The following is a 12160-nucleotide window of genomic DNA, read 5'->3' on the forward strand; positions in this document are numbered from 1 at the left end:
TTTTCTGATCGACGTTAGCCCTGGGTTACTCAAAACGCTCATTAGATCACAAACACATCAATTGATTTCATCATCAAAATCCGAGATTTAACAATATTATACCAATTTATTTAGTTATAAGGATACCGATGAATATACTGTTAGCATAAACATTTTAAATTAAGAATTTAAATTTAACGAAGTTAATAGAACCTATACTAAAGACTGATGAAGGGGGTGATACAACCGTATAGAGTGTGCTTTTAGCCATTCAGTGGAGTGGCTGAAACCAATGGGGGTCAAGTTCTTGAGACTTTTTGGAACTTGACTTTGACTTGAAAAAGTATGTGAACTTACGAGAAATAAATAAATAACAGCATCGAGGAGAGGCATTTAGTGCAATCTTCATAATGTAATCTAATCTGAGACCGGCACCGAAGACCAATTTAATCTTCCTCCAAAGGACAAGTTTTTGCAAGCAGGGATTCTGAAAACTTCAGTTTGCAAACAACACAGATGAATCCAATCTCTGAGGTTTTAGCAAAATGGCTGGCAGATGTGTGCCAACAACCAGAGGCACAGTTGAACAGCTATTGAAGATAGAGATTCATATATGTGAATGACTTCCTGATGATGTCAAACATAGCAGGAAGAGATCAAGCATGCATTGTATGACAGACTAATCACATGCTCCAAGTTCACAACTGGGTCTTGGTGTAAACACACAACAGACCTTGCGGAGATGAGGATGGAGAACATTGTCAGATAGACAAGTTGTGGCCAGCAGCTGCAGAACATCACGTTTCTTCACAAGCACAGGATTAATGTAGTTCTCCTGCTTGCTCGAGAACATTAAGCTTTTTTCATCATTTGCTTTTCAGTGAAGTTAGAACATCAAAAATCCTTGGGTTCCGTATTCAACATTGTCTTTCCCCCCCACGATTCTAAAGGAAATTATACATTGATTTGACACCGTTAGGAAGAATCATCCAATGAAATTGATCTGCCAATCAACAAAACGATGAGAATAAACATACCTAGCCAAGTTTTTGATGGAATAAAATCTCATAAAAAATCAAAATTAGGCAACAAGTTCATCTTAATATCACCATGAACTAATCTGAACAGCTTGGGAGATATCAAGATGGTTCAACCGGCAAGTTCCAAGAAGGACCTCTGGAAGCTCTTCTTGTGTATCACCCTGCATGTTACCAACATGAAAAGGTTTTTGATGCAAAAGAAAATTATTTTTCTCCTCACATGCCTTGAAGAATATTAGTTTCATCATATTCAAATTAAACTTTTGATTGTTTTGTTGCTTGTTTCTTTGGTCATAGACATGATCTGACATTGGTGCCAAATTAACATATATAACCTGATCCAGGCAATTTGATAAGAAAGAATGCATACCTGAATCAGGAATGCCATTTCGATCACCAAACTATTCAAGTAACCAACAACGAGACTGACAACACCCTTGGCGATTGATGATGAACCAACATCGATCGCGAGCTGGATATTCACATTTATACAAAGTATAAGCTCCTAGAAATAATAATCCAAGATGGAGTACCTTTAAAATGTGCATCAAGTCATCCCATCTCAGAGGATTTGTAACATATTCTCAAGGTGACGATCATTTGAAGAAAAAAGAGGCATGCTTAGATAGAAGACATTTTTAACCAGTTTTACAGTACATGCATGGATGTCGTCTTAGATTGTTTAATAAGGTAGGAAAAACATTTCTACCACATATTGGCAAAGATTATTGCAGGTCATACTGCATTACATCATGTAACCTAAATTGGATGCACCCACTATTCCCACACCATCTTTGAGTAGCAATATTACCTTTGGCTCCAAGAATTTTAGTTTCCAACCATCCAAGAGAATTAAACTTAGCAATAGGTTAAATACCCACACATATTACTAAATATAGCTATTTTCCAAGAATTTTGAACAGTTAAGTTTGGTTTTCATCTAGACTTGACGGTTAAAGCTTATGCTTTTGGCAATAAAGTTTATCCAACTAACCTTTCTGTTGCTAATATTTAAATAGATCCAAGAAATTCTTAATCATGGTTTGCAATTTTGCCCAAACAAATTGGTACCGATAATTATCCAGTACATGGACCACTCCCATTTCAGGCCATTCGGTTCGGTCCAATTAATATATATATATATATATATATATATATATATATATATATATATATATATATATATATATATATATATATATATATATATATCCTCTCCATTTCGATGTTTGGAGCATCAAAATCATGAGCCCTCCACTCCATTTCAATGCACAAAGCATCATGCCAGCTCTCATTCACTGCCACCAACACACTTACTGCCTCCCATGGACCTCTTTGCAGGTACACTTTCTCCTCCTCTTCCTCCACCGCCTCCCTTCTTCCTTTATCTCCGTTCTTCTTTTTCCCTCCTCCTCAGCATTCGTTATCATGGTATATTCTAGAATACCATGTGTAGATACACTAGATTGGACCAAACTTATACTAGTCCGACCATGGACCGGCATAGGTTTGATATCTGAAATTACATTCATGGATTTTGATCAGTACCTGAAATTGCATTTGTTGATCTTAATCATTAATTTTTGAAATGGGAATTGATGATTTAAATTGCAATGGGAATCATGCCCAGCGAGTATAATGAATCAACAAACACTCCATGGATGATTGCTAGAGTCACTCATAACACAACATATGCAGAAGTTGTCAACAAATATATGCATTAATGATATCATATTCTCATCTATAACTCAATAGTACCAGTTGTAAACACCTTGATGTTTCCCTAGTGTCAAAAGGGAATTACCTAATGCAAAAAGCTCTAATTGGCATTGTGCGAAACTTTGATGTAGCTAGCAGCATATGTAAGCTTACCTCAATGTAGTTGCTCCCGTGAAAATAATTGATTTCAAGCGCTTGACCGATTAGACATGCTTTCTTACCGACACTTTGCTTCACTAACCATGAACCCTGAAGCACCAAAAAAAAAATCAAACATATAAGAAAAAAATTATGTATAATTATAATAACCAAACAGATGATAGCATGCGTGCATACCTTTGATATACATGGGATTAGTTTAAACCTTGAGTTCCTATATGAATCATCTCCTCTCACAAAATTTTTAAGAAAGGGAACATTTTCCAATGGAGTGTCCATCATATAATATAAAGCTAGACTGTATGTGGTCAAACCTGGGACCTATTTGCATAGACTATGATCAGAAACATGGATATTAAGGATTTACTTTTTGGCACAGGAGACTGGTATCACCTCCATGAATTTAGAAAAATCAAGTTACATACCTGCATGTGCACAACAAAGAAAAACTCGCTGCCACCTTGTGCTGCATATTTCTGCAAGATTTAAAGTTTAGCTTTTATGACAAAGAAATTCCAATAAGAGTATAACTATTGTGTATTATAAGTGATATCTAGAGATACCTGAACAATCCCCCCGGTTCGATTACCAAGATTATCTTCACGCTTGTCTGATTTCAGCCAATCAGCAGCTACCATCTGCATCAAGGTAGTATTGGCTTTTACCTACATAAAAGTTAAATTGATAAATACTCTTGCAACAAATCAAATTCATAAAACATACGTGATAACAAGTTTCAGCATGTTATATTAGACAAATCTAGAAGAACTGTCACAATTCAATGATGATAGTGCACACTAGTGGTGCTTGCAGTAGGATGTGATTGAATGCTTTGAGCATGCAGAGAGGAAAGCCTTCTTGTTGTTTAATGTGTGTGATGATAAGTGGTATCATGTGCATTATTTGGAAGTTCTGTTATGAGTCTAAAGTTGAGGAGGCTTTGATAATGGCAATTTGATGTGTAAAAGAACTGGTAAACACATGAGTGCACATAAGTTATCGTGTGTGTAGAATAGATGATCTAAATCACTGCCTAAACTGTAAGACAGTCTAGATAATCCCCTAAGCCTCCAGCTGCTTAGCTAATGATCATATATTTCAGACCTTGTTGAGGACAGGTAGCTGACAGCTACTGACAGTACTGAGTTCCAAAATAGTGTTCTGAAAGAAGGGATCATCACTGAATCATAGCATGTGAACAAAGAAGGGGCATATGCTGATAAGCAGGAAAAGTTGGGTGGCCAATATTTTACAGGTAAGCATTACTTTGATATCTTTAGCCCAAAAGTTTTGAGTGCTTTCTCATCTTGTCCAAATATTTGTTTGAAGGAAACAAATTTTCAAGCACATTACTTGGATTTTCTGTTTCCCAAGGAAATATGATCTTGACTAATGTAATTGACTATCAAACAGAAAATAAAACAATGGTATCCTCTCAATTTATGATCACTAAGGATGATGGTACTTAATTTATATGATACTGCTTTGATTAGAATAACCACAAACCTAATATTTAAAGGAATCTGCAGAAGATTTAGAATTCCTTAAGTTATTTCCCAACTGATGCTAGGAAAATGTAGTCTTAAGCATGTGATGATCATGCACTAAGTTTCGCCAATTGCCTAGCAATTTTAAGCAAAGAACATGTCATTTCTTCAGTTTTAAGTGAAACAATATGAACATGTAACTAAATAGGCACCTTTTGATGGTCGTGCAAGTAAGATTCACCACGAATTGCGAATGTAGAAGGATCTGCCATTGCCCAACTACAAGCCATTCTACAACTTGGATCTTTTGGAAGAGTGGTCCCATAGCTACATGGCATGCTATCTCCAATAGATTCATCTTCTAATTCAGCATAGAAATAACAAGTAAATTACATAAAATGCAACAGCAACTATTAGGATAAAACAATGATATCAGTCTCATAAAAATCTAAAATAATAGTGTGGAACCTGTGATATCATGCAACTTCTTTATGAAAACTGCAGTTGTAGGTAACTTGTCTTGGCATTGGTCCTGAATTAACTGAGAAAAAAAATATCATGCTATAAATAACATGATTTCCCAAGAAGAGAGCAGCATGAACCAAGAAAACATGTTTGTGCAACTTCATAATTTTCTGGAGTATATAACATTGTTATTTCAGCCATCATGGTTTAAGATATGTGCAGTCTAATAACATAAATGTACAATTAACTTATCTTACTTGGTTGATCTTCAAGTACATGATGCTTGTGAATGCCCACAAAACATGTACCACATGTGATCAGGAATTATATAGCCATTAAGTTTTGCAAGTGAATCATTTCGATACTGAATAAACTGGACTTTTTTACAATCAAAGATTAAAGTGCAGTTACATACATGAGAACCACGAGGCATTCATCTTTCTATCAGACTTCTCTAGGTCACTAATGCAATATACTTTACATATCATATTAGATCTTCAGTGAACACTGTCAGTTTTTGGAATGGTCCAAGGCTACCAGTCAATAGCAGCTCAATTCCTTTAAGTACTCGATGAGATTCATGATAAGTTGCATTCAACATGTTCAAGTATATAAAATATGACCATGGCAGTCAATAATAATTAACATGGAATTTATTATTTTAGCATGAAACCAGAACATGGGAAGGGTATCACTATGGATATATCTATGAAATTCATATGAGCAACAGCATGATGTGGCATGAAGATATGAAGCACAGAACTCACTGTGTCATTGTATGGATAGCATATGGATGGCATGAAGCACCTCCTAGTTATCACCATACCTGTGCTAGTAATCACTAAATCAATAACTACATCATTATCTTCATCACGGCTGATTTGGATTTCTTTCATTACTTCTGGTCAGCAAATTAAACTACAGCCAAGCCCAAAAAGAAACTACAAAGTACGAACAATTACTAGGGACATAGATGCTAGGTTTAAATGGATCGAACAATTAATCTGTTTGAGAAGGAAATCAGAAAATCTCAATATTTACTAATTCCCAGAGAGGTGGACGAGGAACAAAAATAGAATGGTAGAGAAGCATTATCTGCTTTCCAGCAAAAAAACATCACATGACAAAAGTCTAACCTGGGATTGCATGCCTTCATCAGAAGGACAATAGTTTTCTGTTTGATCATACTCTGATTCAGTAAGAACATCAAAGAATTCATCAGCTGCATCATTCAGTTGATTTGATGATCCATTTCCAGTATGTCTGGGAGGAGACATTTGTGACTCTTCTACGAAGTTTTCAATTTTACTATTCTCATCCACTGTTTGCATGTCTAGTTTAATTTGTTCCTCAATCTGTGGCAATATAATCTCTCTTGTCAGACCATCTAATGTGAAATCTGAGAATGCACAGTTACCAAGTTTTGCACGGAAGAATTCTCGAAGAGCTGCTCAGTACATAATTGAAATTCACATTCAACACACAATCAGAAATCATAAGATAGAGGATATGTTATTGGAAAATCACAAAAGTATTTCTCATGATAAAAACAATACCTGCAACCCTTCCTAGCATCTTCATTGTAATACTTGCATATGAGGTAAACATATTTGATTTCCAAAATTTCCAATCAATTGCAAGCATATGCTTCACAACTGATTGTTTTCCTTGGTTCACGGGAGATATTTCGTAGCCTCCACCTACAACAGGCAGAACAAAGAACAACTCAAATATTGACTATAATTAATCTTGCATACTTATGGCAATTTAACCCAGTCTTCACCAAAGTTTCATTGCTAAATAGTAAGCATACGTTACTTTTAAGACAAGCACGGACATAGCCTCTTTCAGGTTGGCATTTATAGTGGATCACTGAGTGATATAGGATAACTGTTCAAAATTTTAAAAAAGTAATAATTAGTTCATGGTAAAACTCTGGTCATGAAATTTTTCAAGAATTAATAAATTGCAATACCATATGTTCCATCATCTTCCTTCCTCCAGGAACGCTTTAATATTAAATCCCTTCTTTTCATTCCCCTGAAAAATCAATCCAATAGTATTGAGCAAGAGGTGATCAGTTACTAGCAGACAACTCAATCTTTAAAAATATTGGAAACCATATCTAACCATGGTAGCCAATCACCACGCAGCTTCTTGTGGATAATATCAGTGTGTTCATCCAAGCTCTCAACCACATTACCCTCCAACAGGCAAAAATCCCATCTGCAAGATATTTAAATGCTTCGTTTATTAGAAAAAGTACAGTAAAACCTATGTTTAGTAAATTGCATGACTCAATTATGAATTTGATTTCCTTTATTCGTCCCTCTTTGACTGACAGTCACAAAGCTTTCTTAAATTTTGAAGACCTGGTACCAGATTGCTCTTAATCTGCCTGTTATACATAACTGTGGTTTGCATTGTATACCTGTGGACTAAAGAATCCTCTGATTATATTATCACAGAGGGCAATGATTTTGTCGAATTGCAAATTTTTCTGTCCAGTGTTTTACTTGAATCAAATAGTAAATCACCATGGCACGAATAAAAGAGCACACATGATGTCATATGACATAAAGCTCTGGACAGTTAGAAAGTTGCAATCTTACTCTGATCTTGACTGTCCAAGAGACATCACTGTCTGGAAAATGGCCTCAGAAGATGCATCAATGACACCGACTGCCATCATACCTGGATGATCATCCCTATGCTGAGGAATGTAGAATTTTTTTTAGTTCACCAAGAAACCCATGATCATGCCTCTTTTGGAGTGATATAGATACCTTGGTAGGAGAACCAACATCTTTTTCTTCTTTAAACAGCCGTAAGCCTATATGAAAAAAAATATTTATGTCTTCTAGAACTTCAATTAGAAAAATAAAAGAAAATTCCAAGATATTACCATTTTTACAGCCAATTATCATCCACGTGGAAGGAGAGATGGCATCAAATATCAGTGGATCAGCATGGATACATGAGTGAACTGTCCAATCTAGAGAGTTTGAACAAGGTAAGAAAGTATAACAACTAGGTAGAAAGAGATTGGATCAAGCCAATAAAACCTGCTAAGGGATTGACAAAATAATATGAACTATTTTGTGTGAAAAATAGATCGGACCAAGCCAATAAAACCAGGCTTACCTATGGAGTGCATGCGACTCCTCACATTCCTGTGGTTCAACCTGGATATTATGATACTAGTCAATGAGAACTGCATAAACAAATGCTTTAGCAGCATATATCCTAAAACAAAAAGCTGACTTATAACATTAGGAAGCAAAGGTTAGAGTCAACCATCATGCTTCATGAGACACAAAAGAACCATGTATGCACATGTCCTGGAGTGCACAGTTCTAGCCTACGTAATATTTGGCACCATAAGGATCTTGAAACTTTTAACAGAGACTGGTCTGGAAGACAACCTAGATTAAGATCACAAGTACTGCCACAAACCTTCATCTATGGAACATTTCTTTCATGTAGCCACTACAAAATAATTCCAACTCATGGAAGGATAAAGGCCATAATGATATGTTACCCTGTTTATAACACAAAAGGAGACCTAGAGAGAAATGAATAAAAATTTGTTTCATTTGTTTTGACAAAAGATCATCAAAGTTTAACAGTCCAGGTACTAGATCTATCTTAATAATAAATATGAACCAATAAATAACAACTAAAGGAAACCAAACAAGTAGCCCCATGTTGGTTGAGAATCTTTTGTCGATCTATGCGAAACTCATTTTATCCTAGTCCTTCCGGACAATTCAACGTGAATACTGAAGCTTATATAAATCAGAATTGGCTATCACTCAACACAGAGAACCTTCAAGTTACTAAAAACCACCCTTATATAACATATGGCATTCCCCACTAAGTAGCCTTCCGATTTTAAATTTATTTTGTCAACCATAAAGCAAAGCAGCTTAACTTTCAACTTCATATTGGATAAAGTTTTGTATATCCATAATTTAATCTGACAATATATATATGTATATAAACATATCTAACTTGACGCTGAAATATAACCAATTTGACTGAAGTCTGTGAAAAATCTTTTTCCATCACTTCAATATTGTTAATGTAATGCTTCTTCCATATCTACACTCACAGTTGTTAAACTTACGGAAGACCGAAAAACCAAATAACTGGCTCATGTCAGCCTGTATAATTTATCATGATTGATATTGTTGAACCTTGAAAGCATGATATGCAAACATTGTCTAGCTTCTGTCCTTTTTTATTTCCTCCATTTTCTTGTTCCTTCTCCTTATGCAGTGCATTTTGGTCTGGGCCCATGTTGTCATCAAAGTTCACTTTATTTTGTTTTTTGTTTTCCTTTCAGTTATCTCTTGACCTATTGCTCCTGCTATTGTTAAACTATATTTGTTGCTACCTACCATCAATATTTTCATTTAATTTCAATATCTTTTTTCTCACCATTTCACTTTTATTTTTTAAAATTCAGTTTTTTTTGTTTTAGGCTATACTTCTTCTTTTCCTTTCCGTTTGCTTCTACCACTGAAATGATTTCTATTATTTTATGTGTTTTATCATGATTTGCTACTAATTCTGCTGCTGGTGCTTAAGTGCTTCTCATTTCTTTTAGTTGTGCTGTTACTGTTTCTGTATCATGGCATATTATTGCATCCTCTTGTTTTCTGAGTCATATAATTGATGTCACTTTCTCATATCTTTCTCTTTTTGTGCAATTACATAAGAATTTTTTTATTTGTTCTTTTCCTGTTTTCTTTTTTGCACTTGAGACTTAAGAGATACTGCTTCCTAATTATTATATTTTTCATAGATAGTCAAGCAATTGCATTTTTGTTTTCTTAATGAAGTAACATCTATTGGCACAGCTACAACAATCTGGCCTCGCTTTTGCACCTTTTTTGTTTGGTCAACTACATGAATGAAAATAAGAAAATAAGAAAATAAGGTGGTTATTTTGTCATTGAGATATTTTTTTTGAACTTTTTAGATGTGCCACCTAAAGTCCATTGGCTGGTCTCCTTGACGGTCTAGGCACTACTTAGGAAGTTAGGCTAATGCAGTCACAAGGCCACACGCACACAACATTGTCTCTTCCCCCTTATTTTCTTCCTCTTCCTGTATAATCTCATAAATTTCATGATGATGCTGATCTAATAGCCACTTGTAGCATGTAGAGCATCATAGGGACTGCTAAATGCTAGACAAATTGGGCATGTAACCTAAAAAAACTGTAGCTTCGACCATGTGACAAGAGAGCAATGTTTATATGACCACAATGAACCAATAAGATTAGCACGCTTGTCAAAATTGAACTACTATTGTACAACATGAAACTAGCTAAATGTAAAGAAATAGTGACGTATGACCTAAAGGATTGTCGTCTTCTCTTTGTACAAGCCACATTGTTTTCTTCTTTGTTTGGGTTCTCCTGCAAACACCAAAATATGTTATGATATATATGTTAACAAATATCAAAGCAACCAGAGAAGGCACCAAACCATAAATGCAGCTTCAATTATGTTTCTGATCCACCTAGCTGCTTCGTCAGAGCTCCTTGCGCCCAACTGCAGTATTAAAATAATCTCAGACCATTGCCAAATGACCAAAATCAGAACCAGAAACCAAGAACCAACTACTGGTACTTGTCGCTCTAGGCACAAACTCATGTACCTTTAATTGATTGCTGGGATTGGAAGTGCTACAGATGGTAAATATATATAAGACCTGGCAACAACCAATAACATTTACAACCAAGAAACAAGCTTTGTAAAATTTTGAAATTGTGAAATGAACTGGAAAAGGTAAAAGTATGTTCTGCAAGTAAAGATAATCAGGGATCGCCTTTACATTTCTCTGTATGCTCTCTCGACCATTGTCTGTGATACGCGTGCTGGAACAAATCAATACACTTCTTAGAGGAACCTGAGAGTACAACAGATGCACATAATGAGAACTGATGAGAATTTTAGCATGATCATTATGCCTTTTCATGAATACAATGCTTAATAGTCAAACAGTTATGAGCCTATGCAGATATCCAAATGGAAACTTCACATGATAGAAAAGAGTCTAGAAAAGAGATTCATGCAATAACACACTGACCCTAACACTTACTTCCGCTACCAGTAATAATCAAACTTGAACTTCTAACAACATTGTCAAAACTCCGACTTCACAGCGCTTCCTCTTGTTATCTTTTGCTTTAAATATCATTCAACCAAGAAATTAATCAAGAGGCACTTACTAGAGAACAAAAAAAGCATCTTTGTCTCTGAATTGGTTGTTCAATCGTATGGATTTAGAGCACATGTTCCTTTGAATGCCGGCAAATGCCGTTTTCCATTCGGCGACATTAAATTCAACACAATCAGAAATCAAACAGAACTCCGACAAAGAACAAGAAGAAACAAAAATGTCCATCATAGAAAGAAGAGCAGTGCCCCAAACATCTCTCTTTCCAACAGACCCAACGCTTCGTATTCAACCAATCGAAGAAAAGATTAAAAGATCCCATCTTTTTCCCTAACAAACAAACCAACAGCTAAAAAATCTTTCTTTCTCGTTCTTTATCCAAACGAAACAAGCAAAAACGCATGTTTCTTTCTTTTCTTGAACGAAACGGACGGAACGAGTACGACAAGACAAACCAAGAAATCAGTGGGGAGATGCGAGGGGGAGGGGTCCCGAGTACCTCTCTGTCGGACGCCGGCACGCCTTTGTAGCAATTGAGGGCGTTACCTTCGAGGACGAAGTATCTTTTCCGGGTGTAATGCAGTCCCAGACGATTGCACCGGACGAGCTGCAGCCACCCCTCCATGTTTCGATCCCCTTCGTCCCTCTTAAAGATACACCTTGGAAATCCCTCCCTCTCTCTCTCTCTCTTTCCGAGCTCAAATGCCTCAGAAAGGTGCGACCTTTTTTATATTCTCCTACCGCCGAGGAAGATGTAGGAGGTAGCAAATCCTTAGCAGCAGCAGCGACCGTAGTAAATGTTGAAGTTGGCAGCTGCGGGAAGCGAATCAATGTTCGATTACAATATGTGTTTCCGCCTTGCCGGTGGTGGTTGTGATAAACATGTAATCTTGTAAGAATTACAAAGAGGGAAGGAGGGCGGGAGGTGTCGTTGTAGTAGCAGTAGTAGTAGTATATATATGTCGGTGATGTCTGACGCCACCTTTCCCCTCGTCTCAGAGAACGAGAGAGGGGACTCAGAGGAGGCCCAATTAACTCCAAATTCCCACCACCTCCACCACTTCCTACACCACCACCAACCCTTCTTAAGCTCCTCTCCTCCTCCCTTCCTTGAATTGC

The 12160-nt window shown here is 36.3% G+C and overlaps 1 protein-coding gene across 1 annotated transcript; it reads right to left on the reverse strand.

Annotated features, from left to right (window-relative positions):
- Window positions 1-520: 520 nt before the first annotated feature.
- LOC104000921 (protein ENHANCED DISEASE RESISTANCE 2-like) lies at window positions 521-12160 on the reverse strand. Its single transcript, XM_065138685.1, has 22 exons — window positions 11541-12160; window positions 10697-10771; window positions 10520-10573; window positions 10348-10413; window positions 10216-10274; window positions 7994-8034; window positions 7755-7844; window positions 7636-7682; window positions 7462-7562; window positions 6980-7075; window positions 6825-6889; window positions 6668-6739; window positions 6406-6549; window positions 5986-6296; window positions 4853-4925; window positions 4597-4772; window positions 3461-3562; window positions 3323-3373; window positions 3075-3218; window positions 2892-2987; window positions 1390-1491; window positions 521-1180 (listed from the first exon to the last, which is right to left on the reverse strand). Exons 1-22 carry the CDS (start codon window positions 11664-11666, stop codon window positions 1085-1087), a joined length of 2187 nt encoding a protein of 728 aa, XP_064994757.1. The 5' UTR covers window positions 11667-12160; the 3' UTR covers window positions 521-1084.

The sequence above is a fragment of the Musa acuminata genome, chromosome BXJ3-2, assembly GCF_036884655.1.
Source record: "Musa acuminata AAA Group cultivar baxijiao chromosome BXJ3-2, Cavendish_Baxijiao_AAA, whole genome shotgun sequence".
Taxonomy (NCBI): domain Eukaryota; kingdom Viridiplantae; phylum Streptophyta; class Magnoliopsida; order Zingiberales; family Musaceae; genus Musa; species Musa acuminata.